The 27,905-nt window shown below is 37.0% G+C and overlaps 1 protein-coding gene across 1 annotated transcript in view; it reads left to right on the top strand.

The window, feature by feature from the left end:
• LRRC2 (leucine rich repeat containing 2) overlaps positions 1-27,905 on the top strand; it is a 183,745-nt gene that overhangs the window by 56,282 nt on the left and 99,558 nt on the right. Inside the window, exon 3 of the mRNA XM_072596867.1 lies at positions 12,465-12,672. Coding sequence (XP_072452968.1) covers positions 12,465-12,672 — 208 coding nt within the window. The remainder of the gene's footprint in view (positions 1-12,464; positions 12,673-27,905) is intronic.

Below are 27,905 nucleotides of genomic sequence, written 5' to 3'. Positions count from 1 at the left end.
ATTGCTAATTTTTTGTATGTAGCTGCTCCCGGACTGCATATCTGTCCTCTAATTCTAGGAGAATATTGACTTTCTAATTCATGGCAGGCACATAGCTCTGGACTGGGACAAGCAAATGTCTTAAATGCTGTTTTAAAGCTGGAATGACCCATCCTAAGGGAGGAGCAGAGTTCCTGGTTTAGCATCTTACAGTGTATATACCTTTGGTACAGTGTGTTGAAGGCTCTGAGGAAATAAATGAAGACGTTAGGCTTTGCATATAAAACTTGAATTGGTCAGAGTTTTCAAAATGAGATTAAACTGAGTAAAATCAATAAACATTTATTGAGTGCCTGCTGTTTGTAGAGCCATGCTAAGTGTTGGAGACCCAAATGTTAAGACATGGTTTCTTTCCTTAGTTCTCAGAGGATTGGCTATGATGATGGTTCCCCTCTACATGGAAATTCCTTGTCAGGCTCTTTGAACACACTAAGACCGCAAATAATCAGTACCCAAATACTTAGTTCTTTTATTTGAAAATAATATTTACAAATCTGCTCATTGAGGACAGAGTGTCTGTCACTGACTCAGTGTTAGATGGTCCTCATAACTCCCTGAATAATGTTATCTTGGGGATCTTATGCCCCAAAAGCATGGATACAGGGGATTCAGGTAAAGAAGCTCTATAATTTGTGTGGGACTGATCCACCGAAGGTTTTTTCTTTTGATGTAACAGATCTTTTCCTTATTTCTCTCAGAGATTTTCTGAGTTGATCTCATAAATAGGTCGTGGTCTTGCTTTAACTGATCTCTCAGCCAAAAGAAAATTCATTTGAGCAAGAATAAGGAGCAAATCTGGAAGACAAGATGCTTGTTTTCCTTCTGCCTAATCATTTTCCTTCATTTTTCTGCCTTTAATATGTATATATACCTATGTTATATATGTATACACACATGCATATACATACACACACATATATGCATGGGTATATGTATATTTGTGTTTATATATATATACATGTTATATGTATATATATATAAATCAGGATATAAGCTACCTTATATCCTTACCTCAGGGAAGAATTTGAAATTCTTGCAAATCATGCAGTTATACAAACTGAACATAAACTGTGAAGTACTGAACCAGGAACTTCCACTGCTCCCTCAAAATGGGTCACAGACTCATTCCAGCACATAGAATATAACATATTGAATACTTATAGAAATTAGTGCATAATATGTTCACATAGGTAACCCTAGTAATAAATTTAATGCAGGCTTCTTAGCAGGTAATTATAATAAAATACACATGTGGATATCTTCACTTTAAAATTACATTAAGTTTTTCATAGTACCTGTTAACATATGTAATACTTTGCACATAATGACACTAAAGCTCTCATCATATATTGGATAGAGAGCTGGTCTCAGAATTAAGAAGCCCTCTGTTCAAGAATTGCCTTGAACATATATTGTTTGGGTGACCCTTGGTAAATCATTTAATTTTTCAGTGCCCCCAGTCAATTCTCTAAGACCATAAGATGGAGAACAGTTGTTAAAAAGCTCTGGTCAAGTTTGTGGCCCCTCACCAAGAAGTTCCCTACACTAATGAAATTACAACACTATACTATGCCAACCCCCAAATCAAACAAACCAGCATCTACGATAGCCTTGTATGCAAAATCTAAAGAACAAGTCTTAAGCAACAAATGGCATACAACACATATAAGAGTTGCATAAAGTAAGCAACTTCATAGAAATAGCACATATATAATATTGTATACTAGAACACATGATAAAGTATGCGTAAGAACAAGCTATAATATAGCAGCATTAGCACACAGTACAGCAAAATAATTATCATACACAATACGTAATAACATGCGTTGCAATGAGATTCAGAAATCACAGTGTATGCATTCCAACAATGGGTTTTATTTGGGTATGTGAGGACTCACTTTTCTTGTTTTTCTTGAAACATAGTGAAAAAGTTTGATGATTTCCTGAATAAGCCTGGCAATTATTTCATGATGCCCACGATCCTCTGGATTTGTGAATGATCTAGACAATCATTATCCTAGACTCAGGGACCTTCAGTCTCAAAAGCGAGTCTCTGGTAGACCCATGCTAACAATCATCGTCTCTTCTGTTCCCTGGAAGCTTTCATGATTGGAATGTTAGACTGGAAAGCAATTGTTTTGTGATCCAGTTTTCCTCCTTTTGTGAGTAGAGGTTCCCTTGGAGATAGTGAAAATTTGGGTGAACTCTCTGAACCTTAAGAATATACCAATATTTAGTATCTTTGTCATCTGAATTATTATTTTCAGAGCCATCATCTACTTCTGGCAATTTCTCTGTAAATGATGAGCAGTCTCTTTTATTTTCATGCAGTCTCTTAGTTGATTTGCTATTGTTACTCTTTTTTTCTGTTGAGCAAAGAGCTGAAACTAGCATCTTCATTGTACAGCCTGGCCATTCTCTAGGGTGATTTTTTAATAACTTATACAATCCTTCCAATTTTCAGTATAAAATTGATTTCCATCAGCCTTCCATCTTCAGTGTTTCTTGTACATTGACATTTCTTATTGGGAGCCTCTCAATTTGATAAAGATTTGAGAAAGAACTAATGTGACAGAACTTTTCTTTATTTTTCTAAGAGATTTTCTGAGTCAATCTCATATACAGATCATGATCCTCTTTTAATTGATTTCAGCCAAAGGATATCTTGGCTTAAGTCAATTTAGCTCAGCATTTATTAAGCCCCCATCAAGTGCTTATCATTGTAAAAAGCAGTGGGGATAAAGTGACAACAACCACCTCAATAACAGTAGCAACAATACCATTTTCTGTCCCCAAGATGCTTATGTATTAGTTGGGAGAAGCAACATGCACACAAAAGAATAAAACTAAAACACACACAAAGTAAGTACAAAATAATTGGGGGGGAGTATGTGCACGAATATGGAGAAAATCAGTTCTAGTGTTGCCTCCTTCAAGAAGACTCTTGATTTCCTGATTCCCTGCTTAATGTCTCTATGTTGCCCTGAAACCACTTAATTTCTGTTTTGTATATAATTTTACTTTTTCATCTATGAATATGTTGACTACCCCTGCCCTTCTTCCAGTAGAATGTAAGCTTCTGGAGTTCTGGGATTGCCTCACTTTTGTATCTGTTGTCCTTAATGCTTGGAACAAAACCTGACACATAATAACAGCTTAATTAATATTAATTGGTTTATTGACTAAGAAAGATGTCTACTTGTGTGTGTGTGTTTTTGTAACACACACACACACACACACACACACATATATATACACACACACATATATTTGATTTAAGTCAATATTCCTTGGTAGAAAGATCAAAGAACTAATATATATTATGTTATATATCATGCATAATAAAATATATAATATATCATATTTATATAAAAATAAAATCTATTATATGTAAGAAATAGAATACATGCTGTATTATAGGTGGGAAATGTATTATATATTTATATAAAAATAAAGTATATGATGTATTATATATTAGGTCTTTTAATTGAACTCCTCATCAAGAGATGTACTGATTTGAGTCAGTTTAATTCAAGAAGCCTTTGTTAAGCCCCCATGATGCACTGTCAACTGTAAGAGGTACTTGAGATAAAATGACTACTTATGTATTCTAGTATATGTATACACATACACATGAAGATAGGGAAATTAAGAGGCAGAGGTGAGGATGCAAAGAAGTCCAGGAATGGGGGTGCAATGGGGAAGCCAATATAAAGAAATAGTAGGGAGCCAAGATGTCGGAGAAGAAGGATGAAGTTGCTGTAACTCTACCCCCAAAGCCCATAAAAAAATCTGTAAAAATGACTCTAAACAAATTCTAGAGCAACAGAAGCCACGAAATGATGGAGTGAGAGAGATTTCCAGCTGAAGACAGCATAGAAGGCTGACAGGAAAAGTCTGTCATACTGGGCTCAGAGTGAAGTATAGCCCATGAAGTACAACCCAGCCTTGGTCATGTGGAGCAGCAGGGACAGGACTAGAGCAGGCTTCAGGGCATGGAATCTTAGGCAGCAGCTACAGTTCCCAGATTACTTAACCCCCAACTGCCAAAGACAACCTTGAAGGTCAGTGAGAAAGCTCTTTCACCTGGGTGAGAAGGGAGCAGGGTCCACCCCAAGCCTCAGTCCCAGGGAGGCAGCCACTGAACCACAGCATCCATTTTTGGAGCCCTCCACCTGAAAACCCTGGGGGAATCCAGCAGCCCATCTGGATCTCAGCCCTGAGTGGTAGCTTTGCAGTGAGGAAGAGCACTGGTCTGGTGGAGCTGGTGGAGGCTCTGGAGAGGGAACAGATCCTGGGCAGAAAAGCTTCTGGTTGTTTTCAGACCAGAGTGTAGGCCAGGAGAGGAATAAACTCCTCTCCCTTGATTGTGCCACCTTGGAGGAACTGAGAACTTACAGGTCCCCAGAGTATGCTCTTCACTTGACAAGGGAATCAAAAGTCAAGTAACTGGTTGAGAAAATGGCCAAAAAAGTAAAAAAATAAGACTATAGAAGCTTACTTCCTTGATGAACAGGTATTTTCTTCCATCCTTTTGAATAAGGAAGAACAAGGCATGACATCAAAGGAAGACATAAAAGTCAAGGCTTCTCCATCCAAAATCTCCAAATTAAATATACAATGGTCACAGGCCATGGAAGAACTCAAAAAGGATTTTGAAAATCAAGTAAGAGAGGTGGAGGAAAAATTGGGAAGAGAAGTGAGAGTGATGCAAGAAAATCATGAAAAAAGTCAATGGGTTCCTATTAGGAGACCCCAAAATACTGAAGAAAGTAGCACTTTTAAAAATAGACTAGCCCAAATGGCAAAAGAGGTCCAAAAAGCCAACGAGGAGAAGAATGGTTTAAAAAGTAGAATTAACCAAATGGAAAAGGAGAGGGAACAGATCCTGGGCAGAAAATCTTCTGGTGGTTTCCAGACCAGAGTGTCGTCCAGGAGAGGAATCAAAAGCTCACTAAAGAAAACAGTTCTTTAGAAATTAGAATGGAGCAGTTGGAAGCTAATGACTTTATGAGAAATCAAGAAGTTATAAAACAAAACCAAAAGAATGAAAAAATAGAAGATAATGAGAAATATCTCATCTCAATATCAACTGACCTAGAAAATAGCTCCAGAAGATACAATTTAAAAATAAAGGGACTACCTGAAAACTGTGATCAAGAAAGTAGCCTAGATATCATCCTTCCTGAAATTATCAAGGAAACCTGCCCTGATTCTAGAACCAGAGGGTAAAATAAACATTAAAAGACTGATCACCTCCCGAAAGAGATCTGAAAAGAAAATCTCATAGGAATATTGTAGCCAAATTCCAGAGTGCCCAGATCAAGGAGAAAATATTGCAAGTAGCCAGAAAGAAACAATTTAAGCATTGTGGAAATAGAATCAGAATAACACAAGATCTAGAAGCTTTGACATTAAGGGATCAAAGGGCTTGGAATATGATATTACAGAAGTCAAAGGAACTAGGATTAAAAGCAAGAATCACCTGCCCAGCAAAACTGAGTATAACACTTCAGGGGAACAAATGGTCATTCAATGAAATAGAGGACTTTCAATCATTCTTGATGAAAAGAACAGAACTGAATAGAAAATTTGACTTTCAAACACAAGAATGAAGAGAAGCATGACAAGGTAAACAGGAAAGAGAAATCATAAGGGACTTACTAAAGTTGAACTGTTTACATCCCTACATGGAAAGATAATATTTGTAACTCTTGAAACTTTTCTTAGTACTTTGGTTTGGAGGGATTATACAGGGTGAGTTGAATAGGAAGGATGATATCTAAAAAAATAAAATTAAGGTGTGAGAGAGGAATATATTGGGAGGAGAAAGGGAGAAATGGATTGAGGCAAATTATCTCCATAAAAGAGGCAAGAAAAATCTTTTTCAATAGAGGGGAAAAGGAGGAGACGAGAGGGAAAAAGTGAAACTTAATCTCATCACACTTGGCTTAAAGAGGCAATTAGATGCACACCCAATTTGGTGTGAAAATCTATCTTACGCTATAGGAAAGTAGGGGAGAAGGGAGTAAGTAGGGTATGGAAGGATGATAGAAGGGAGGGCAAATAGGAGGAGGAACTAATTAGAAGTAAACATTTTTGGGGAGGGACAAGGTCAAAAGAGAGAATAGGATAAATGGGGGGCAAGATAGGATGGAGGGACATATTGTTAGTCTTTCACAACATGACTATTATGGAAATCTTTTGCATAACTTTTTGCATAACTACACATATGTAACCTATATTGAATTGCCTTCCTTCTCAGTGGTGATGAGTGGGGAGGGAGGAAGGGAAAGAAGTTGGAACTCAAAATTTTAGGAACAAAAGTTGACAATTGTTTTTGCATGCAACTGGGAAATAAGAAATATAGGTAATGGGGCATAGAAATCTATCTTGCCCTACAAGGAAAGACAGAAGATGGGGATAAGGGAAGGGGAGGGAGTGATAGAAGGGGGAAGGGATAATCAGAATGCATGGTGTTTTGGGATGGGGGAGGGGAGAAATGGAGAAAATTTAGAACTCAAAATCTTGTGGAAATGAATGTTGAAAATTAAAAATAAATGAAAGAAAAAGTGATGGGAGATTGATTATTATATGCAAGTAACAAGCAAAAAAGGCTGCTTTGGTAAATATTTGGAGGAAGATAACTTGTAAGACTAGAAAAATAGTCAAAGACCAGGTTGTGAAGAGCTTTAAAACCCAAATAGAGGACTTTATGTTTGATATCAGAGGTAAAAAGAAATTGTTGGAGTTTAATGAGTAGGGTGCATGACATATTCATACCTATATTTCAGAAAAATCATTTTGGCTGAGTGGAGTATAGATTGGAATGGGGAGAGACCTGACACAGAAAGTCCACTTAGAAGGACTTTGTAAAAGTTCTTGAGAAATATTATGAGTGCTTCATGAGGGTGAGACAGAGATGAAGGGAGGGAAAAATAGAAGAATAGTCTATGTAAGTAGAGAGAATCTGCAATGATTTTGATAAGGGAGAATGAGAAGACAAAGATTAAAATGAGATAGTGAGCCTGGAGTGATGAGTGGGAGGATTATAGGGACCTTAGCATAAAAGAAAAGGTCAGAAGAGAGAAAGGTTTGGGAAGAGAGATAAAGTTTTGAACAAATTAAGCTGGAGATGCCTATGGGATATCTAGTCTGAAATGTCCAAGTGACAGTTGATAATGTAAGACAGGAGCTCTACACTACATGACAGGTGGATGAATAGGTCTAAGAATCATCTTCATACAGATAAAAATTGACCACATGGAGCTGGCATGTAGAGGAAAAAGAGAAAAGGAACCAGAAGAGAACTTTGAGCAAAAGCCAAACTTATGGATGAAAATTCAGCACAGGAGACTGAGCAAGACTAGTGAGAGGAGGACCAGGAAAGAATAATGGTTAGAAAAAAAGAGTAAAGAATACTAATCAAGAGATGATCAACAATAGTTTGATGGCTTCATAACTGTTATTATTACTGTTATTGCAGAGAGCTCAAGAAAGATGAAGATTGAGAAAAGGGCTTTAGAGATAGAAAATTAGAGAGAGATCAGAGATGGTCAAGGAGATGAACTCCTACAGGACGTGAGAGCGGATGGGATCAAGGCTACAAATTGAGTTTCTTCTAGGTGACCTTGGAAAACAGTATCTCTTTACAGTGGGAGCAAAGGAGGAGATAAGATGAAGATTGTCTTCAAAGACTTCACAGCATGTGAAGTAGGTTAAAGTTACTCTTGGTCAACTATCGACAACTGTGCGATGAAAACTACAGCATTATAGCTGTCAGTTTTTTAATGTGCTCACTGGAAAGACTACATGTTGTCTTCACTGGGCTTTCTGCTCAGACTTCTGCATGATTTGCAGTAGCTATAAAGCTCAAACTCTTGGTCTTTTTAAGGGCTGCAAGGCATATTTCTAGATTTTCTCATTCCTGCCAAAACTAACTTTCAAAGACTCTACATCCTCAGAAAGGGTCCTGTCAGGAAAAAATGTAAAAAGAAATATTATTCTGAACACTTCAGCAGCTGTAGAAGATAGAAGGTAAACCCAGAGGGCAAGGTCATTATCTTCCTCTTGTCCATCCACCTTCCTGTCCTGAATATATAGGTGTAGTTGGCTACAAGCTGCCATATATCTAATGGGAGATTAAATACACATAGTAATGTGTCTCTAAGGGTAGTTTTTACAAGGTGAAAAAAATTCTGCTAGCCTAGTCTAGGAGGTAAAGCTACTCATTTTCCTCTGGCCCCCACCCTTGGAACATTAGCCTTACCAATCTTACTATCATTAGAATATTAGTATCACAAGTCTTATCCAACCATTCCCCAAATCCCAGCAGGTATGGCCTACTCTCTATTTGCTGTCCTTGAAGCCACCCTTACAGAGGCTTTTCTCTGTGTATCCATAGAGGAGAATAAAGTTTTGAAGGGTAACTTAACTGCCACAACCACCTAGACAGCCAACATACTATTTTAAGCTCTTTTTATAGCTTAGGAGAAGAAAGCCCGAATGCACGTAGTCTCTACTCTGTTGTGAAGAAGGGATAAAATATGGAAATCATAAAATTTCTCTTATATAGCTCAGGGGCTCCCAGGCAGAGAAAGCTAACTCTCTCCATCTCCCTCTTTCCCCCACCCAATTCAAGGAGTCTGTGTTCTCTGTTTCATTTTCCCATTTGTATACCTCACCTAGACACAACCCCTTTCTTTCTGGTTTCTCTTGCACAGTAACAAAGCACACAGATTAAAAGCAACTATGATTGATCACTCTCCAAGCTGGCATTACTGCCAATTAAATGGCAGAGTTAGCAAACTAAAACAATGTCAACGAGAACAACAATTAGATAAGCCTTAGGCTTAGCATGAACCCTCCAAAAGAGGGCTAGAGAGGGAAAGAGGAACAGGTAAAAGCACTTTCTGTTGTCAGTTCTTTCAAAGAAGCAGTCCTACAAAGATCAGCCAACTTTAGGCTTACCTTCCTCTACTAAACATCAGGCTGCATCATTATTTATCATGCTGCTACCTCAGTTGCTTCGTTTCAGATCTCTAGTCTTTTTTTTCCACTCTCCATTCCATCCAATTTTTGTTTGAATCCCTGACCAAAAGCTAAACTGAATGCCCATTGCAGTGTCAGAGGCATTCAGTTCAAACCTATGTACCCTTCCTTACTTCTAGAGTCCTTTATTTTTCTCCCTCTAAAGGAGAAAACAACAATCCATCTCACAGCACCTTCCTGTAAAGACTTGTGTGAACTGATGCAGAGGGAAGTGAGCAGAACCAGGAGAACAATGTATACAATAACATGAGTTTTGTAAAGTCAAAACACTGTGAAAGACCTAAGAACTCTTATCAATACAATGATAAATCAAAATTACAGAGAATTGAGATAAACTATGCTATCTACCTTCTGAAAGAAAGCATTCTTGCATGTGGATAACGTGGAGATTTATTTTGTTTGACTATACATATCTGTTACCAGGGCTTCTTTTGCCCCTCCTTTTCCCTCTTTTCCATTCCTCTCCCCTCCTCTCTCTCTCTCTCTCTCTCTCTCTCTCTCTCTCTCTCTCTCTCTCTCTCTCTCTCTCTCTCTCTCTCTCCTTTTCTTTTCTCTTTTATTTTAAATTGGGGAAGAAATAGATGGTAAAGGGTAAAAATAAATGCTTGTTAAATTAAAATTTTTATAAAAGACACAATGTCTCTGCCATGTGTGGATTGTCACAAATCAAATAACTTCATTTCAGCCCAGCAAAACTTAATCCACAATATGTATTTCTCCTTGGGAGAAAGCGGTACCAAGGGTAACATATAAACATGTGAAAAGTGTCAGAAAGAATAGCAAAAAAAGAGATATTGAAGAGTGATATGTCAGGTGTAATGAGATGTGTCTCAGAGTTTGATTTAACTTCAAATTCATACTTAACCAGTTTGTCCACAGGAGTGAAACTTCACAGTAGACCTGTTGAGTGACTGAATTTTGTTGATGTTTTTACAATTGTCAATTTTCTCAGTATGGTCTTATGAATGGGTGTGTTAGGAGCACATTTCCTATAGCTACAACATTATTTGTGGTGGTTAGTTTCTTGGCTAATGCACAGAAATCTATTTAACCCATAGTATGCCTGAAGTGTACTAAACAATACTGAAATTTTCTATTGTTTTTATGGCAATCTCATCTCAGTCCTAAAACAATGGTATCTAGAAGAGTATGTAGAAAGTATCTAGAAGAATCCACACTGGTATCTAGAAAGTACCTAGAAGAATTCCCTCTTTCCTCACCCATTTGTGTTAAAGATTGTTGCCCTTTCTTTTCCCCATTCCTTACTCTTCTCTAATGGAGAAATGGGATTTCTTCTTATTCTTCTTTGGCAATACCTCCTCCTTTGCCTTTCTTCATATTTCAATAGATATATAAAAATGTATGAGGACAGAAAGACATGTGAGGAAGTTGAGACTTGGTGAGGGACTCTTATCTAGAATATATGGAGAGGAGAGGTCATAGAATAGGATAGGATGGGAGACTGAGAATAAGTTCTGGCTTCGAGATTGAGAATTTCCATTAAGAGAAGGTCAGTTCTATTGCCAGAATCTGCGGTTGTTTTTCATCATCCTTCACTTTCAAAGAGGACCACGGCCAATGGGGCAAAGGTGAAGAGAAACAAACAAACAAACAAAAGACTCAAACCCAACAACAGAGGATTCTGGGAGGGAAATGAAAAAGAATTCTTGTAACTGGACCACCAGAGAAGGATTATGTAAATTTTTTGTGACTTAGAGTTCCTAAGTCAAGAATGCTCTACCCTAATTTATTTATTTTTTTCCTCCTGTTACTGTGGAAAGAATGTTGGGCTAATTGTCAGTATGCCTATGTCCTAATCATGATCTGTCACTACACTGCTGTACAACATTTAAAATATTATGGCAACTCTCTGGGCATCAGCTTCTCATCTCCAAATTGAAATGGTGAGGCTTCCTTTTTTCCATAGCTCCTCCAGTTCTTCCCCTTTGAGGATACTGTGAATTGTCATCTGAACACAAACATCGCAAAGTAATCCAATTACAGACAATTGGAATAGAAAGGTCAACCTGAAACTGAAAATTTTAGGTTCCTCCATCTCTCTTGTTACAGTTAGATCCTCTAACAAGGGATAGGCTTCCATTCTACAGTCAGGGCAAGTTGCCAGCAGGATTCAATTTAGCCTAGGTAGGATTGTATTTCCTCCACCCGTGGTGGAAGTCCTAGTAGAACAGGAAGAAAAAGTGAAGAGGCAAATAACATATATTAACAACAACAAGATTTAAAATTGAATTCTAAAAGCTAAGGACTTGGATAACCTAGATCAGTTTCTGTATAAATGAGAGCTGACTTACCCTATATCTCAGAGGCTTAAAATATCTCTGTGAGAATGCAATTTAACATATTGTGATATAGTGGATGGTTTGTTAGACATAGAGTCAGGAAGATCTGAGTTCTAATTCATCCTCAAGTATTACTATTTATGTGACCCTGGACAAGTCATTTAGTCTCTTGTTTCCTCAAGTGTAAAATATCAATATGTAATAGCAAGGATCACAGCATACATAGGAGGGACTGCTGTACAGGTTCCTGGATCTGCTTTTCTAAAAGGAAAGACAGCTTTTGAAGGGTCAACAAGGAAAAAGCCAGCACCCCGAACTTCAGAGAAAATACAAACAGAGAAATAAAGACCAACAGATAGGGCTTCCAACTGTCTGACTGTAAGCAATACATACACCACAGATCAATAGACAGATCCAACTGTCTGACCATACATGCATAGTTACCAGAGAGAAAAGCACCAACATCTGAGTTTTCAAAGCCAGGGGACTCCTTAGCAGCTGCCCAGAGTCTCATCTGGCCAAACAAACACTTCCAATGAGTAAGCCCCAAAACAAAACCTCACCTCAGAGTATGTATACACTTTTCAGAACCACAGGGCATCATAACCCCATAACCCTTGAGAACCAGTGCCTCATTAGAAATTAACAAAAGGTGTGGGCCTTCCTACAAAACAAATCTCCCCTAATCAAACTTCCCTTAATGGGCAGGCCCATTAATGGGTGGGGAATATCTTTAACTGTCATTAACATTGCAGGATAGTAATAGGATCTATTTCTCAGGGCAGTTATGGGGATTAAATGAAATAATATTTGTAAAACATTTAGAACAGAGCCTGGCACTGAATCAGTTATTAACAAATGATTCTTCCCTTCTCCATTAACAGCTGTGTGACCTTGAATCTGTTCTTGATATCTCAGTCTTAATTTCCTCATCTTTAAATAAAGATATCTCACTTAGAGGTTTATTTTAAGGACTGAATGATCTAACAGATGTAAAAGACTGTGAAAATGTTAAAATACTTTTATAAACATTAGCTATTGTTATGACTACTTTTTTTTGTTGTATTATTCTAGGATAAAAGAAGAATGGAATTTTGTTCAAGAATGCAGAAAAAAAGGCATTCCACAATCTGTATACTGCAAAAATGGTTTTGTAGACACCAGTGTGAGGCTTTTGGAGAGGATAGGAAAGAACTCATCACTGACAAAGGAGTCACTTTCCAAGGACAGAAGAAAAAGAAAAAATAAATTCGTTTTTGAACTTTCAGGGATGGAGTGGAAGGTAAATTGGATCTGGTCCTGTGCTTGTAGCATTTGAGTGGCTCATGTGGGACTTTTACTAATGTCTGCCACTAACACTGAAATAAGATTCTAGGAGAGACTTTTGCTTTTGCTTCTTTTTTTTTACTTTAAGTAAATAATATTCTTCCACATTCCAGAGTTTGAGGCATATGGAAGACTTAATTATAATTTCTCTAATTGTCCATGAACTACTCCTCTATAAAATGCTGTGATCCACTGTCACATTGCATTAGAAGTCTTCTGTGATCTGCGGGGGGAAAAATAGTAGCAATCAGGCTCTATTTGTTGGTCATTGTTTTCTAATATCCACAATTCTGTTGGTATTTAAGATTCTTCTATATCTATCAACATTATAGTCAAAAGCTTTCTTAAAAACAATAGACAAAATTGTAGAAAATGAGGAGCTGTGCTATATGACATTTTATTTAATTCTTGTTCATGACTATACACCAGAAAACAATTGATAAGGTTTTGTTGAATTATGATATAATTACCACGTTGGAAGAAAGATTAAGGGGTCATTTAGTCTATCTTCCTGACTCAGGAATACGTTGAACTCAATCTATGCCACAGATAAATGATCTTTAAGAATTCTTTACTTAAATATGTTTTGCATGACTATACATGTATAGCCTATGCTAAATTGCTTGCCTTCTCAATGAGGGGAGGGGAGAGGAGAGAGAGAACTTGACATTTAAAAAATCTGAAATTTGAAAAAAATTTGGAAAAAAAATTTAAAATTGTTTTACATGTATTTGGGGGAAAAATATATTAGATGATGAAAAAAAGAATTCTTTCCTTAGATATCTCCAGAGAAGGAAACTCAAGGACTTTTCTTGGGTTTTTTATCAAAATGCATTGTAAATACTATAACTTAGTCTTTCCAGATGAAATACGTGAGGAAGTGCATGAAGGAAATACTGATTTCTTCAGCCAGCTTTAGGCAAGTCAGAATTTCTAAAAAAAAACAAAACAAAACAATTTTTTTTTGGTTTGTTGACTACTCAAGGAGGGCAAAAGACCTTTTGGCCTAATTTTTCATCTTGTCACTCCAGCAGTACACTTCCCCACCTTATTTCTGCACAGCCCTGAAATTAATAGGAAGAGAAGCAAATATTTTGTTGTAACAATACTTTAAAAAAATTCAGCATCATATATTAGTTTTACATTCATTCTCTTATGGCTATTGATATATAATAATTTTCTCTCTTTCTCTTTTTTGATCAATACTTTGATTTTCATTACCACTCACTGGTGCAGATCAGCCACTCCTCTGTGATTTATAGTTCTAAAGAGTTGCCTTGGGTACTGAGTGACTTGCCTATGCTCATGCCTATGGTCATGCATCATGTATATATTAAAGGCTGGATTTGCACCCAAGTCTTTCTGAATTCAAAGCCATCTTTCTGGCCACTATCTCAACAACTTACTCAGTTTAACAAGTACTTAAATGCTTACTATGTGCTGGGCAATATACAAGGTACCCAGGATGAAATAATGATGAAACAAAAATTAATCAGACTCTGACCTCAAAGACATTACATTCTCTTGGGAGAAGGGATGAAGTGACAACAAGCTGATAGAAATTAAAAAAATTTAAATTTTATTTTAGACTCAAGGGCCAGAGCACAAGTAGCGAATAGAGAAAAGAAACAAAGATATAACATAAAGTTAAATACTGGAACTTAAATACCAAGTAAGAAAGAAAAAAATAGCATGTCATGTGCATTGCAGAACATAAAAGGGGATTCAATATATGTAACAATAAATTTTCATTTCAAGAAAGTCTATATGATGAATAATACATGTTGTGTTGAGAATTGTCCATCTTTTCTTGGCTTTCTTGTGAGTTTTCGTTTGTTCTGTGCTGTGCACTTTTTTACTTTGTTTTATAGAAAATTAAATACTAAATCACACAAATTAATTTTCCAGAAAGAGGACACTAGAGCTATCAGAACAAGTTCCTATAGGTGATGTCATGGGCACTGAGCTTTGAAGGAAGTTAGGTATTATTGTTTATAACAATTTATAACAGCAATAACTAGCATTTATATATACAAAATCCTTACAACAACCCTGGAAGGTAGGTGCTGTTAGTATTCCTGTTTTACAGATAAGAAAACTGAGGCAGACCTTGAGGTTAAGGAATTTGCCCAGAGTCACACAGCTAGTAAATATCAGAGCTAAATTTGAACACAGGCCTTCCTGACTCCAGAGCTAGTACTCTATCCACTGAGTCACTTAGCTGCTTCTATGAAGAAGAGATGTAGAAGTTGAACTTTCCAGGAATGGAGTACTTAGGAGCAACAATAAACGAGCTTGTTTGGTTAGGACACAGAGAGAGTCAGGCATAAATCTGGAAAGATATGCTAGAGCCCAGACTGAGATGGCTTTTAAAGTGAGTACTTGATCTTAGAGGCACGATCTGGACCCATTGGAGCTTTTTGAGTAGGCAAGTTACATGATAAGACTTACACTTTGAAAATTTCAATATCAGCTTGAAAGTATGAAGTATGCTGCAGAAAATCAGCCTCACTTCCTTCATTAATGGTCCCTAGGCCAGTTTTTGAGAACCACACATTACTTTGCCACATTTTCTGAGTGCAAACTATGTCCAAGTCACTACCCTAGCTGTAGTGAATACAATGATGTATAAAACATGATCTATGACTGGTCCAAAGCTAGGCAAGACATGTATGTCTTTGGCCTTCTCATTTTCCAATGTTACAGTGTAAGCTGTACCAAAACATAGTTAATCTGGAACAGTAACTCAGTAACTTGATTTTTCACAAAAACTGAACTGAGAATAATTATTGAAAGTAGCAGAAAAACAGTACATGAAAAGGGGAAAAAAAATCCCAGCATTTAGAGCTATTTGAAAATGAAATAATTTACCCCCAGAAGATGGTAAGTTCCCCATGACTGGATGACTTAAAGAAGAAACTAAGGGATTTCTTGCTCAAGGATGAGTGGGACTGATTAGAAGATTTCTGAGGCTCCTTGCAACTTGAGACTTTGCCATAGATTTAAACCAGGGTCTTCTTACCTTAAAGATAATTGGGGACCATTGTAATGAGTATGCATTGTGAGACCCAGCCCTGATCTGGGGAAATGACTCTCCAAACATGAAAAGCAGATTCAAACCTTCCTCCTGTTCCCTTTAGTATGCTGTTATTACATTTTTAGTATGCTATTATAAACCACCTAGTCAATCTTTTTTGAAATCTCTATCATTTTACAATTCTTTAATATGGTAGCTCAATCATCAACATTTATTGAGCAGCTATTATGCGCAACACAATGCTTTGTGTCCTTAGGGAGATATACAAGTAAATTATATTGATAGACAAAACATAGATGGAATAATGGACTAGGAATTAAGAGGTCTAGGTTCAAGTCCCACCTCTGGTACTTTTTAAATGAGTGACCTTGGACATGTAAATTGGTTTGATCATATTTTGACTGTCATCTAATATGGTCATTAAATTAACATTAAATAGTTATTAAGCAAATAAGATGAAAATTTCATGGAGATTACAGTATAGTAGAGGGTAAAAGAGGTAAGGTGTATACAGATAACTCTGGTTCTGTCAGATTGATTTATATCTACTCAGAAAATATTCTGCCCTTGTCTCTGTTCATCTCCATGTCCACATCAACAATTGTTTTTTGGACATTTCAAACTGGATGTCATGTTCAAGAGGATCTAGGGGTTCCCTCTTTCTGTCAGGATTCAATACAGACTCTTCTGTTTGACATTTTAGACCTATTCAGTTGGAGTCTAGTCTGTCTTTCTGGGTCTTTTTGTGTACCCTTCAGGTACCCTGTGATCTTACTGCTCTGGCATGCTATCATCCATACTGCTATTTGTACAGCCTGCCCAACTTCCTGGAAAGTACTCCTCTCCTCACCTCTACCTTTGAGAATTCCTTCCTTCAAAACTCAGTTCCAGAGCCACATAAGGTCTTCCTTCATCCTTCCATCTGCTAGTGTACCCACTTCCACCTCGTAATTGTCTTGAATTAACTTTGTGTATATTTTGTACTGATATGTATACATACATGTATACAGATATACATAATAATACTCACATATATATACAGTGCATGCATTTATCTATGAGACAGAGAGACAGACATAGAGATAGAGATACATATACAGAGAGACAGAGGCAGACAAACACAGAGATAGAGAAACTGAGAGACAGAGGAAACAGAGATACACACAGAGACAGAGAGATATAAGAGAAACAGAGAGAATGAGGAAAAGAAAGCAGAAAAAGCTACAATGGAAGACCCTATACACAGTAGAGTTAACAAGATGACATTAAGGTACATTTAAGGAGGCAAAACATTTTGAAAGAGGCTACCACTTTTTTGTCCATCACCTAAGATATCACTTGCACACAGTCATTATATGGATACTATCGAAATGCTGCCTTAAAGAATGGTGAGTGAAATACTGTATGTTCATCCTTCTTTGCCTAAGAAGACCATGCCATCAGAGAAATGATAACATGACTTGCACTTGACTTTGTTTTGAGTGAGGGAGGGCTGTGTAAGTCACCAGCCTCACTTCTCCTTCAGAGCCATCTGATTCCACTGACCAGATATTCATCAGGGTGATTGGAGATGACCCAGGATGAGGCAATTGGGGTTAAGTGACTTACCCAAGGTCACACAGCTAGTGAGTGTCAAGTGTCTGAGGTGAGATTTAAGCTCAGGTCCTCCTGACTCCTGCACTAGTGCTCTATCCACTGTACCATCTAGCTGCCCTGGTGAGTGAAATATAATGAAGACAAAGGAACTGAGGTGTTGACTTTTCTCCTTGCAGGAATGTCTTTTTGAAGTGGTGGAGAAAAAAGAAAGGGTACTCTTCCACACGAACTGGAGAGGTCATATGGGGAAGCGGCAATAGGGATGAGGTTGTACTTTTTTTTTTAACTGGAAAGTTGGCGGGTGATTTGGGACATTAACTATATTTATTCTCATGGAAAGGTAGTGGGGTAATTTGAAAGTGACATTAACCTAAGAAGGACTAGCTACCACATTGGGTTACAGAGTGATAATTCCAAAAGATCTGACAGGCTAGAGTATTGGGTTGAATCAAATAAAATTCACAGTGGATAGAGCATTGGAATTGGTGTTAGGAAGAATTTAATTCTAATCTTCTCTCAGACACTTGTTAGCTGTGTGACCCTAGACAAGTCTCACTCAGTAACCTCTCACAATCTCAGTTTCCTTATCTGTAAAATGGAGACAAAAATTGTATCTACTTCCCAAGGTTGGTGTGAATATCAAATAAGAAAACTTATGTGATTGCTTTGCTTAAAGCTTTATATAAGTACTAGCCATTAATAAGGATGCAAAGTTTCATCTGAGTTTTTTAAAAAAAATGATTAGCCATGGTTTGTCTGAAAGAAGATATGGAGATTTAGGTGGATTGCAAACTCACTATGTGTCATCACATGCTTGATATGTCAGCCAAAAAAAATCTAATTTGATCTTGGCCTGCATTAAGAGAAACATAACTTCCTGGAATAAGAAGGTGATAATGTGCTTGTACCCTTCACTGATCAGACAGCATCTGGAGTACTGTGCTGAGTTCTGGCTACAGTATTTGAATAACATTGATAAGCAAGAGAATGTTCAGTGAAGGACATTTAACTGAGTTTCCACCATATGAAGCCTGGCTGAAAGAAGTATGATTTTTTCTAATTTTTTTATTTCATTTCAAATTCTCTCCCTGTTTTCCCCTCTTCATCCTTTGCGAAGCCAAGAAAAACAAAGCTCACTACAAATATATATGGTTGTGCAAATCAAATGTCTACATTAGCCATGTTAAAAACAAAGAACAAGAAAAAGAAAGAGAAAAAAATAGACTTCACTGTGTACTCAGTCCATCAATTCTGTCTGGAAGTGGAGGATATGATTCACCATGATACCTTTGTAACTGTGGTGGGTCATTGTGTTGATCAGAGTTACTAATAGTTTCATAGTTCATTATCTTTACAATATTACTGTTACTATGTATATTGTTGTCCTGGTTCTGCTCATATCACTTTGCATCAGTTTATATATCTTTCCATGTTTTTCTGAAATCATTCTGCTTACTGTTTCTTATAGCACAGTAGTACTCCATCACAATCATATACTATAACTTGTTCAGGATTTTTTAATTGATCTCATCTTCTCAGTTTCCAATTCTTTAACACCACAAAAAGAGTTCCTAAAAATATGGATCTTTTTCCTTTTTATTTGATCTCTTTGAGGTATAGACCTACCAGTGTTATCCAAGGGTCAAAGAGTATGTACAATTTAATAATTTTTTTGTTCATAGTTCCAAATTGTTTTCCAGAATGGGTGAACTAGTTCATACTTTCATCAGCAGTGCATTAGTGTACTTGATTTCCCAAATCCTCTCCACCTGTAATTTTCCTTTTGTCATCTAAGCTAATTTAATGGGTTGAAGTGTTATATCAGAGTTGTGTTAATTTGCATTTCCTTAAGTATTAGTGATTTATAGCATTTTTTCATGAGCCTATTGATAGCTTTGATTTCTTCCACTGAAAGCTACCTACTCATATCCTTTGACTATGCATCCATTGCAGAATAAGAATAGGATGTTTAGGCTAGAGAAAAGAAAACTCAGGAAGTGGGAAGGACTGCAGGGACATGATAGTTATGTTCAAACATTTGAAGAGTTGCCATGTGGAAGACTGCTCGTTTTGTCCCATAAGGCAGAACTAGGAGCAAAGGATAGAACTTGTAAAGAGGTAAATTTAACCTTGATGTCTAAGAAAATAGCAACAACAATTTTACAACAGTTAGAACTGGCTGCCTCAGGAGGTAATCGATTGCACTTCAGTGGAGATCTCAAGGAGAGATTAGATGATCACTTGCATTATATTTTATCATATGGGGTTCTTTTTGGATAAGAATTGGACTAGAAAGTCACTGAGATACATACTAACTTTAAAATTTTGCCATTTTCCACTCTTGGTTGTTTATTAATTATCTTAATTAAAGAAAATAAAGTATAGATATCTGGGACAAGTTTTCAAAAGACCTAAGTCAAATCAACAAGCCAGACATTGTATTAATAAGCACTAGGGATACAAAGAAAGGAAAAGAGTCCTTGACCTCCAGGAATTCAGTCTAATGGGGGAGAAACAACTATGTAGAAACAAAATATATTCAGGTTGGAGATAATCTCGGAGGGAAGTTATAGGAAAAAGGAGGACCAGGAAAGGTTTATTGAAGAAAGTGAGACTAACTGACACAAAGAAAACCAAGGTAGCCACACAGAGAAGAGGAAGGAGAGAACTCCAGGTGTTATAGATAGCCAGTGAAAATTCCTAGAGTCAGAAGATGGATTGGTTTTTGAGCGGAAGGAGGCCAATGTCACTGAATCTGGGTGAGTGAGGTGGGTTGAAGAGGAGGGGGAAAGAGGGAGCTCTTAGAAAATGACCTCATTTTTTCCAGTGAAGTATAAGGCAAGTTTCTCAGCTGAGAGGATGAGGTGGAGAGGGAGCAAAGGGAGTTTTGAGGAAGGATAAAAAGATTTTTAAAAGTCATTATGGTGAGTAGGATTGTGAATGGATTAGAGAAATGTAAAAGGATTACTTTGCAACAAATCAGTATTAGATATTTTGTCATTTTCTCTTCCATTGTTCCACAGCATTGTGAGTAGTCATTCAGTCAAAAAGCATGTATTAACTTCCTACTATGTGTCAGGCACCAATTGTAAGTACTGGGGATAAAAGGAAAGGCAGAAGATAACTCCTCCTCTAAAGGAACTCATAATCTAGTGGGGAAGACAGCAAGAAAGCAAAATGTACATATACGCTATATGCAGGATAAATATGTTCTTCAGAAGCAGACATGGAGAGACAGAAACATCTTTTCTTCAGAATACACAGATACTGTGATGGCAATCAAAATAGGATCTTTTGCTGTTTTTGTTTTAGTATAATCAAGTGCCTCTGAATCTTGTCTTTTTCAATCAAGAGCCTTTACAATGAGTAAAGTACAGAAACAAGAGTTTCTTTAACTAGAAACAATGTATTTGTATTGTTAATTATTTTAATGTGATTAAAGAGCTTTCTCATCCATTGAGGGACCTGCCTGTTGTGAAAGCTTGATTAGAGGAGTTGTTTTGTAGGAAAGTCCCAAGTACCTTTTATTTTTTTCTATTGAGGACTGTGTTAAAGGGTTATGATACCCTCTGGCTCTGAAAAAGGCATAAATACTCTGAGTTGAGGTTTTACTTTGGGGTTCAGTTTTGGTAATAAGGTTTGAATGCCAGATGAGGACTCTGGGAAGCCCCCTGGCTTTCAGAACCCAGATGTCATGCTTCCCTCTTTGGTAACTATGATCAGACAGTTGGGGTCCAATTGTCTGTTGAAATCAGGCAGAGGAAGCTATGTCTGTTGATCTTCTGATTTCTTTGTATTTTCTTTGAAATTTAGGGTGCTGACTCCCTGAACTAACTGAATGATATATGTACTTGGTTAAAGGAATGATACATGTGCTTGATTAAAGTCATTGTTAACCCCTTGAAAGTTGCTTTCTTTTTATGAATGCAGATCTAAGAACCTGTGATAGCAGCCCCTTCCTGTGTATGTTGGAGTGCTTACTAATACAGACACATAGCAAGTTCTTCACACACAGTTTCAATGAGACAAATACCTGTTCTTCAAAACATGCAAACCCAATAGTGAAGGCAGTGGTTTATGGGAAGCACTCCAAGGCTGAGGCTTGGCAGAGCTGGATCTTCCATATGATAAGGGGACAAGAGGACAAGAGAACAAGGACTCCAGAGAAGAGGACAATGTAAGTTTAACTGTTTCACCAAGGAGTCAAGATGATGATGAGAAGAGAGTGCAGCTATTGTAGAGATGACAGCCTGAGAAAGAATTGATGGGCAGAGGGATTGGAGATCATAATGAGAATGAAGAATGGGGTTAAGGGATACAAGGTAGAGGAAGAAAATCATAACAGATTATGATGAGATAAAGGAATTTCAGAATTAATAAGTGGTCCATGCATCATTTTATTAGTCATTGTTAAACTGCAGATAAAATTCTGGAATAATGAAATGATATTTAATTGGAAACTAAGGAAGGTAGCATCACACACATATAATCATTGGTTTTGAGCTGGAAAAGACCTCAGTGGTCACTTAGGCTAATCTCCTTATTCTACAGATGAAGAACCTGAGACACATAGAGGCAAAGTAGCTTGCTTAACCTCATAGAGTTAGCATTATAGCTTCAGTTTTGAACCCAGAGCCTCTCACTCCATCCAGTCCTCTTTAGGATTATAAGTTGGGAACCATTTCTAGTTGTCCTGATCTATGTCTTGCCATTGGACCCATATGACTCTGGAGGAGAGAGCTCTGAGTCTGATGACTTTTTACAGTCATGTCTCACCTAAATCTGGTTAACTTGCAACTCAAGACATCACCTTCTTGATGTCATAAATCTTTTGAGAGAACAAAGGACAATCTGTGAGGATTATAAGTTATCATTGAGAATGGTTTTAACATCATTCATAACATATTACAGAAGGCGTCTTGATTATATATATATATATGTACATATACACACATACATATACATACATCTATATATCTAAACACACACATATATTCAAGGAATTTAGGCCAATGTTCATAGTAGAAAAGAACAATTAGCTACTTCCTGGAGTATATTTCAGTGTATACCTTACTACAAAGGTAATTTTAAGCTTAAAAGGTTATACCTTCATTATAGATCTTTAGCAAATGAAATTTGCAAAACATTTCTCAATGGGAAAATCATCAAATATCTTAATTTTATTAATGCCTTTGATTAAGACAAGACACCTTTTAGGAACAAAATTCACAAAGAGCCACATAATAAACCAGCACTCTGATTTTTCTTACCTTTTATGGACAAAGTTATTGAGAAATGAAGATGAATTAAGATAATTTTTGAGATGGTGGCATGCTGGGCAACTGGCCTCTTCTCCTTCCTAAAATGACTTATATTTTTTCTCAAGTTCTTAAATTGATTCTAAAGGACTTCTGATTCAATAATAAAGAAATACCACTCCAGGAAGTACTTATTCCCTTGTTGAGTACAGAGCTGCAAGAGTTGTTGATAATGTAAATCTTCAATCTTTTCTCTGTTGTGATCTATTATCCTGAAGTCTAGTTAATCACGAATGAAAGAACAAGTTGAATGATACCAAGGAACAAAACTTTATAAGTATTTTCTTCTCTTCCTTTATTCCATTACCTTACTGTAGCCCCTATTTTCTCCTCTCTCTATTCCATTTTGGGTTAATCTCATTGTTCAATAAGAATCAGTTATTCCTTGATGTTTATTATATGTTCGATTCTAATATATCTTGACATTCAAACCTTCCTTTTCAGAAAGGAAGATTCCTCCCTCCCTCCCTCCCTTCCTCCCTTCCTTCTTTCCTTCCTTCCTTTGTTCTTTCCTTCCTTCCTTCCTTCCTTCCTTCCTTCCTTCCTTCCTTCCTTCCTTCCTTCCTTCCTTCCTTCCTTCCTTCCTTCCTTCCTTCCTTCCTCCCTTCCCATTTAGCAATCATCATTAATTTAATTTTGAACAATCACACTAATTAAGCACCCAAGTAATTTTTTTCTGGGGCATAATAATTCAGTATGAAAATTCATAGTGATCTGATTATAGGTCAGCTTCCCAAATAACATCAGCAGGGTATCACCCTTGTAGTACCCAAAGTCACCTATACATTAACGAGTGGGCAAATGGTGGATAAGTATGGCTTAGATGTGCTCAAAAGATGTCTCTTTTCCTCACATTGTTTTTTATTTTTCATGGGAAATAGTTATAAACCTTTATTCATAACTCTTGTTTTAAGGCTTTCTAGTCTTGAAAAGTCTTCTAATAAAACTAAAATTCCCTTTGGAGGAAAATGGTATGCTCTCACTTATTAATTCAAACTCATCAGTCTTGTTTCTGAATGGTCAAGCAAAAAATATTCCCAATCTTCCCATCCCTTGTGAAATCATTTGCCTCAATCCTATGATACCATTTACCCTGTGAAATGACGTGGAGACTATCCTAGGCTTTTTTTTTTTACCTCCTTGAGACATTATATGGTAAACTGTCCCATTCTCTCCCTATTACCCTTCCCCTTTGATATCACATGAGAATTTTCCTCACAGTGACATAGCATCAGGATGTTTTCTTTGTCCACTGATTCAATCATTCTATTTGGTCCTACCATTCTACTGAGTATATAAATCTGTCCTGAGAGCTAGGCTGCCTCATTCACTCCTAATTTGGGAACATTGCCTCTGCTTTGCAAATTTTAATAAGTCAATGATGGTTCCTCTGGAATTTACAAATCTCTCTACCCCTCTGGATTTTGCAGAGGTGATCTGCTTGGATTTTAATAATTTGGTTTCCTTTCAGTAGGATAGTATAGAGTTGGCTTCCTTTCCCTGGAATTTTTGCTCAGCCCTCCATTTTTATCCACAAACCTCAAGATAACCATTTTCAGCAGCTCACCCAGGCATAGATTCTCCTGATTATACACTGGGGTGCCTCTTGGGGTGCTCAACTTTTTCCTTGCCACACAGTTCTTATAAGACTTGGAACTGGAGATAAATGAACTTTGATTTGGCCTAGATGAACACTGTGTGGACCACCTGGACTCTCTTGACAGTGAGATGCTAAAAGGATGTGTGCTTTGACTTAAACTCATTCTGCAGTTGTCACACAGAAGGCATCCTTACCTCTCCCCAGCTTGATTTTGACATCCACACTGTTGAGCAATCGTTTTTCTTGGGCAAAAGAAATAAAAAACGTGTCTGTGCAGATGGTGCAGGAGTGCCAATTTTCTGCTTCTGGCTGTCAATTGCGTTCAGTTCACAAACCCATCATTATCTCCCTCTGGGTCCACATCTTCATGGTGACCTGCTGTGTCTTTATAAACCCCTCCTAAGCCAAAAACTGTGTCACCAGCATGTTACTGCTGTAATTGGGCACTGACTCAATGAAAGCCCTGTAGGTGGCAAAGTTGTTGCTCTGTCTGACAAACCAGTCACCCCCAGTCACATAGAGCTGGGTGCAAATAGAGGTGATGGGGTAATTATTCAAAGGTGTACTCATCTTTCTTCATGATTTTGCAAGTCATGAAGAGCAGATTATTGTTTAGATATGAACAATCTTATCATTGCCATCTATGTAAAATTCCAAAAGGAGAAATTGTGGTAAAGTAACCTTCAGGGGCATTTCACATGAATACTTCTTTCAAAGCACATTTGTGTGGGTGAAAGTTGAAATAGGTCCAATGAGAACTTGGTGAATTCTTCTACTCCCCAGTGTACAAACACTATCATTGATGTGCCTTTCCTTTAAAAGTTGTTCCTTTTAGTGGATTTGGGGCTATGCTTTCTAATGTACTATGTCTTATTTTGATGAGTGACCCTTCTTTTCTGAATCTTCTTTTTAAAAGGCTTGAATTGCCTGGAGTGCCTGACTTGACCTGCTTTGTACTTTTCTGCTTCTGGGAGATACCACAACTCTCCTATTTTCTCTGTATTCTCTTAATGTACATGAATCCTTCTTTCCTCTGCTCTGATTACTTACTGGAAATGATGTTGACTACATGACCTAGCATGTCCTAGTAATGTTTTTTAATGGCTGCTTTCATGTGAAGCTTTGTCATTAGCAAATCCTTTCTGAAAAGGAGCACAGCCTTTCTAAAGACACTTCAGAATAGCCCTCTTGTATCCTCCATATACATCCTTAGGGTGCCATAAAAATCTGTTAAACTTCTTCCTGTCTGTTTTCTGTAGTAATCTTGGTACATGTGAGAGTCTTTAAAGTCTAAGGAAAAGAATTTTTTTTCCTTTACCTTTTTCTACTTTTCTGAGGGCATAGACAGACCTTCACCAAAGTAGAATGGAAGAGGTTCATCTAGGGCCATCTTTCTTCCTTTTTCACAGATGCTGGTGCTGAGGTCTCATTTACCCACAGACATGCTGTAAGACTTACCATAAGTGGCACAGCTGGTATCAAATTTTTATGGGTGGAGATATAACTCAATTAATGGCCCCCCAACATGTTGTGCATATACTATGTCCATTTACATACAGAAAGAATTTAATCCACCCGTTAGGTCAGCAGGGTATGGAGCACTGCTGATTGGTACATCTGCTGGCATTCCCAACAATAGCAGTAGCACCTCATCTTGTAGTGAAATGGAAAGACTTCCTCAGAGGCTTGACATTATTCACCCACAGCATGACTTGGCTTGAAGTTTCTTGCTCAAAGTGATGCAGTTCAGAGTCAATATCATCTTGTTCATAGAGTGAATTTTTGCCCTTCTCAAGGGTAAAGCAATTCGAATCTGTATAATTTCCTATTTCAAATGTAGTATTATTAGGGAGGGCACACTGTATTCTGGGAGGTATTGTATCTTTGAGAGACTTTCTTCCCTCAAGGGCTGGAGGCCCTGGAGACATAATAATTGTATGTTGAAGCTGGATGTCATTTATCTCTTGGTAGACTTTTGCCACTTTCCAAACCTAGAGATTCACTAGATGGTCTTCTTGAACCTATTGTGAAACTATATATGTCATCCTACTTATCTGACCAGAATAATTTTCTGCCTCTGTCCATGGTTTTGAAGTATATTTCCTATTCTATAAACAAGATGCTGACTGAGCTTTACATTTTATAGCTGTTTTGAGTAAAAAGTCTTTGTGACCTCTGCTCTGTCAATATCTTTCCATTTATGAGCAATCTACTGAAAACCAGTCATAACCTCTGTCACAATAAATATTCCATCCATCAAAAAGTCTGTTCATATCACTTTTCAGGTTTTCCTTTGATCTTAGCTGCACATAGTCACTTCAGGCATAGATAGTATTAATATTTTTTGTTTGTTTTCTTTAGAGGCTGTTGTCATAAATAGTTTTCATGTCACTAAAGAATTTGTAGGAGCAAACCCATTTGTTGATTATGGTAGTCCATACAACAATAGCAATTTCTATCGTTATCTAAAATTTCCCAAAGCTCATTGGTGTAGTAAAATGTGTTTTGACCCATAAAATAATACTACATGTTTGATTTTAGGAACTAATGGGACCATTGAACAACTTCAGCCTTCCCTGGAATATTGATAACAAAATGGTAGATCTGTTTTGGCTTAGAAGTTTATTGTTGGAATTTCTTAAAAATGCTTTCCCATGGAGGTATCTCTGGATTTTTTCAGTTACCCTACCTATGTCAAATACTGATGTGAGAACATAGGTCAGGACTGAACTGTCTTTAACTTTCCAACTAACTGCTTAGAATGCTTTGAATATACACACATATGTATACACACATATTTGCATGTGTATGTATATTTCCATTAAGATGGACTTAAAATAAACTTGTACTTCTATAACTGACTAACATTTAGGTTGGCCTGATGTACACCTGGTACCATGGTTCTGTTATTTGGAAAATTTTCTTATGGAGATTTGTGCAATATGTAAACATCTTCATTCAGCCAATACAATACACTCCTCATCTTTCTATTCCTCTTTAAGGCCTCTTGAAAAAGAGGTAACCTGCTTCTACAGACTGTAATTGCCTTAAATGTAGCCTATATTCTTCACATATTGGAGCCCCCAATGGTTTGAGAGCTATACAAAATATAATGAGATGTAGAGAGTAATATAAGTCTCTTATATTTTATGTTATGGTATCAGCCATGCATCTTTGATTAGTTTCATATGTTTATGGCTTTATGTTGATCATTCACAACATTTCTGTGGTCTATTGAAAGTATAGCTTATCTTAGATCCTCCCACAGTTTGGGGTTTGAAGTGATAAATTGATTGTGGGCAACCATCTGGCATGCTTCAACACTATTAATCTTATTCAGGATGGCTATTAAAAATACATGCCTGCTATAATATTCATCATTTTCACTTTAGAAGCCACATATGTTATAAGGTTCAGCACTTAAGGGATTTTTATTTTTGCATGGATGTCATAGATTCAAACCTTCACAGCCTCATTGTATTATTCATTACAAGACAGCACCACCTGTCCAGGTGCATTTACCATACAACTGTCACAACAATCTTTTTGATCCATTTAAAATTTCAAAAATCACCTAGGAAGAATACACATTTCCTCAGTGGTAGTGCAATAGATAAAGCATTGGAATAGGAATGAGA

The sequence above is a fragment of the Notamacropus eugenii genome, chromosome 3, assembly GCF_028372415.1.
Source record: "Notamacropus eugenii isolate mMacEug1 chromosome 3, mMacEug1.pri_v2, whole genome shotgun sequence".
Classification (NCBI taxonomy): domain Eukaryota; kingdom Metazoa; phylum Chordata; class Mammalia; order Diprotodontia; family Macropodidae; genus Notamacropus; species Notamacropus eugenii.
This window is presented reverse-complemented; position numbering and strand designations above follow the sequence as displayed.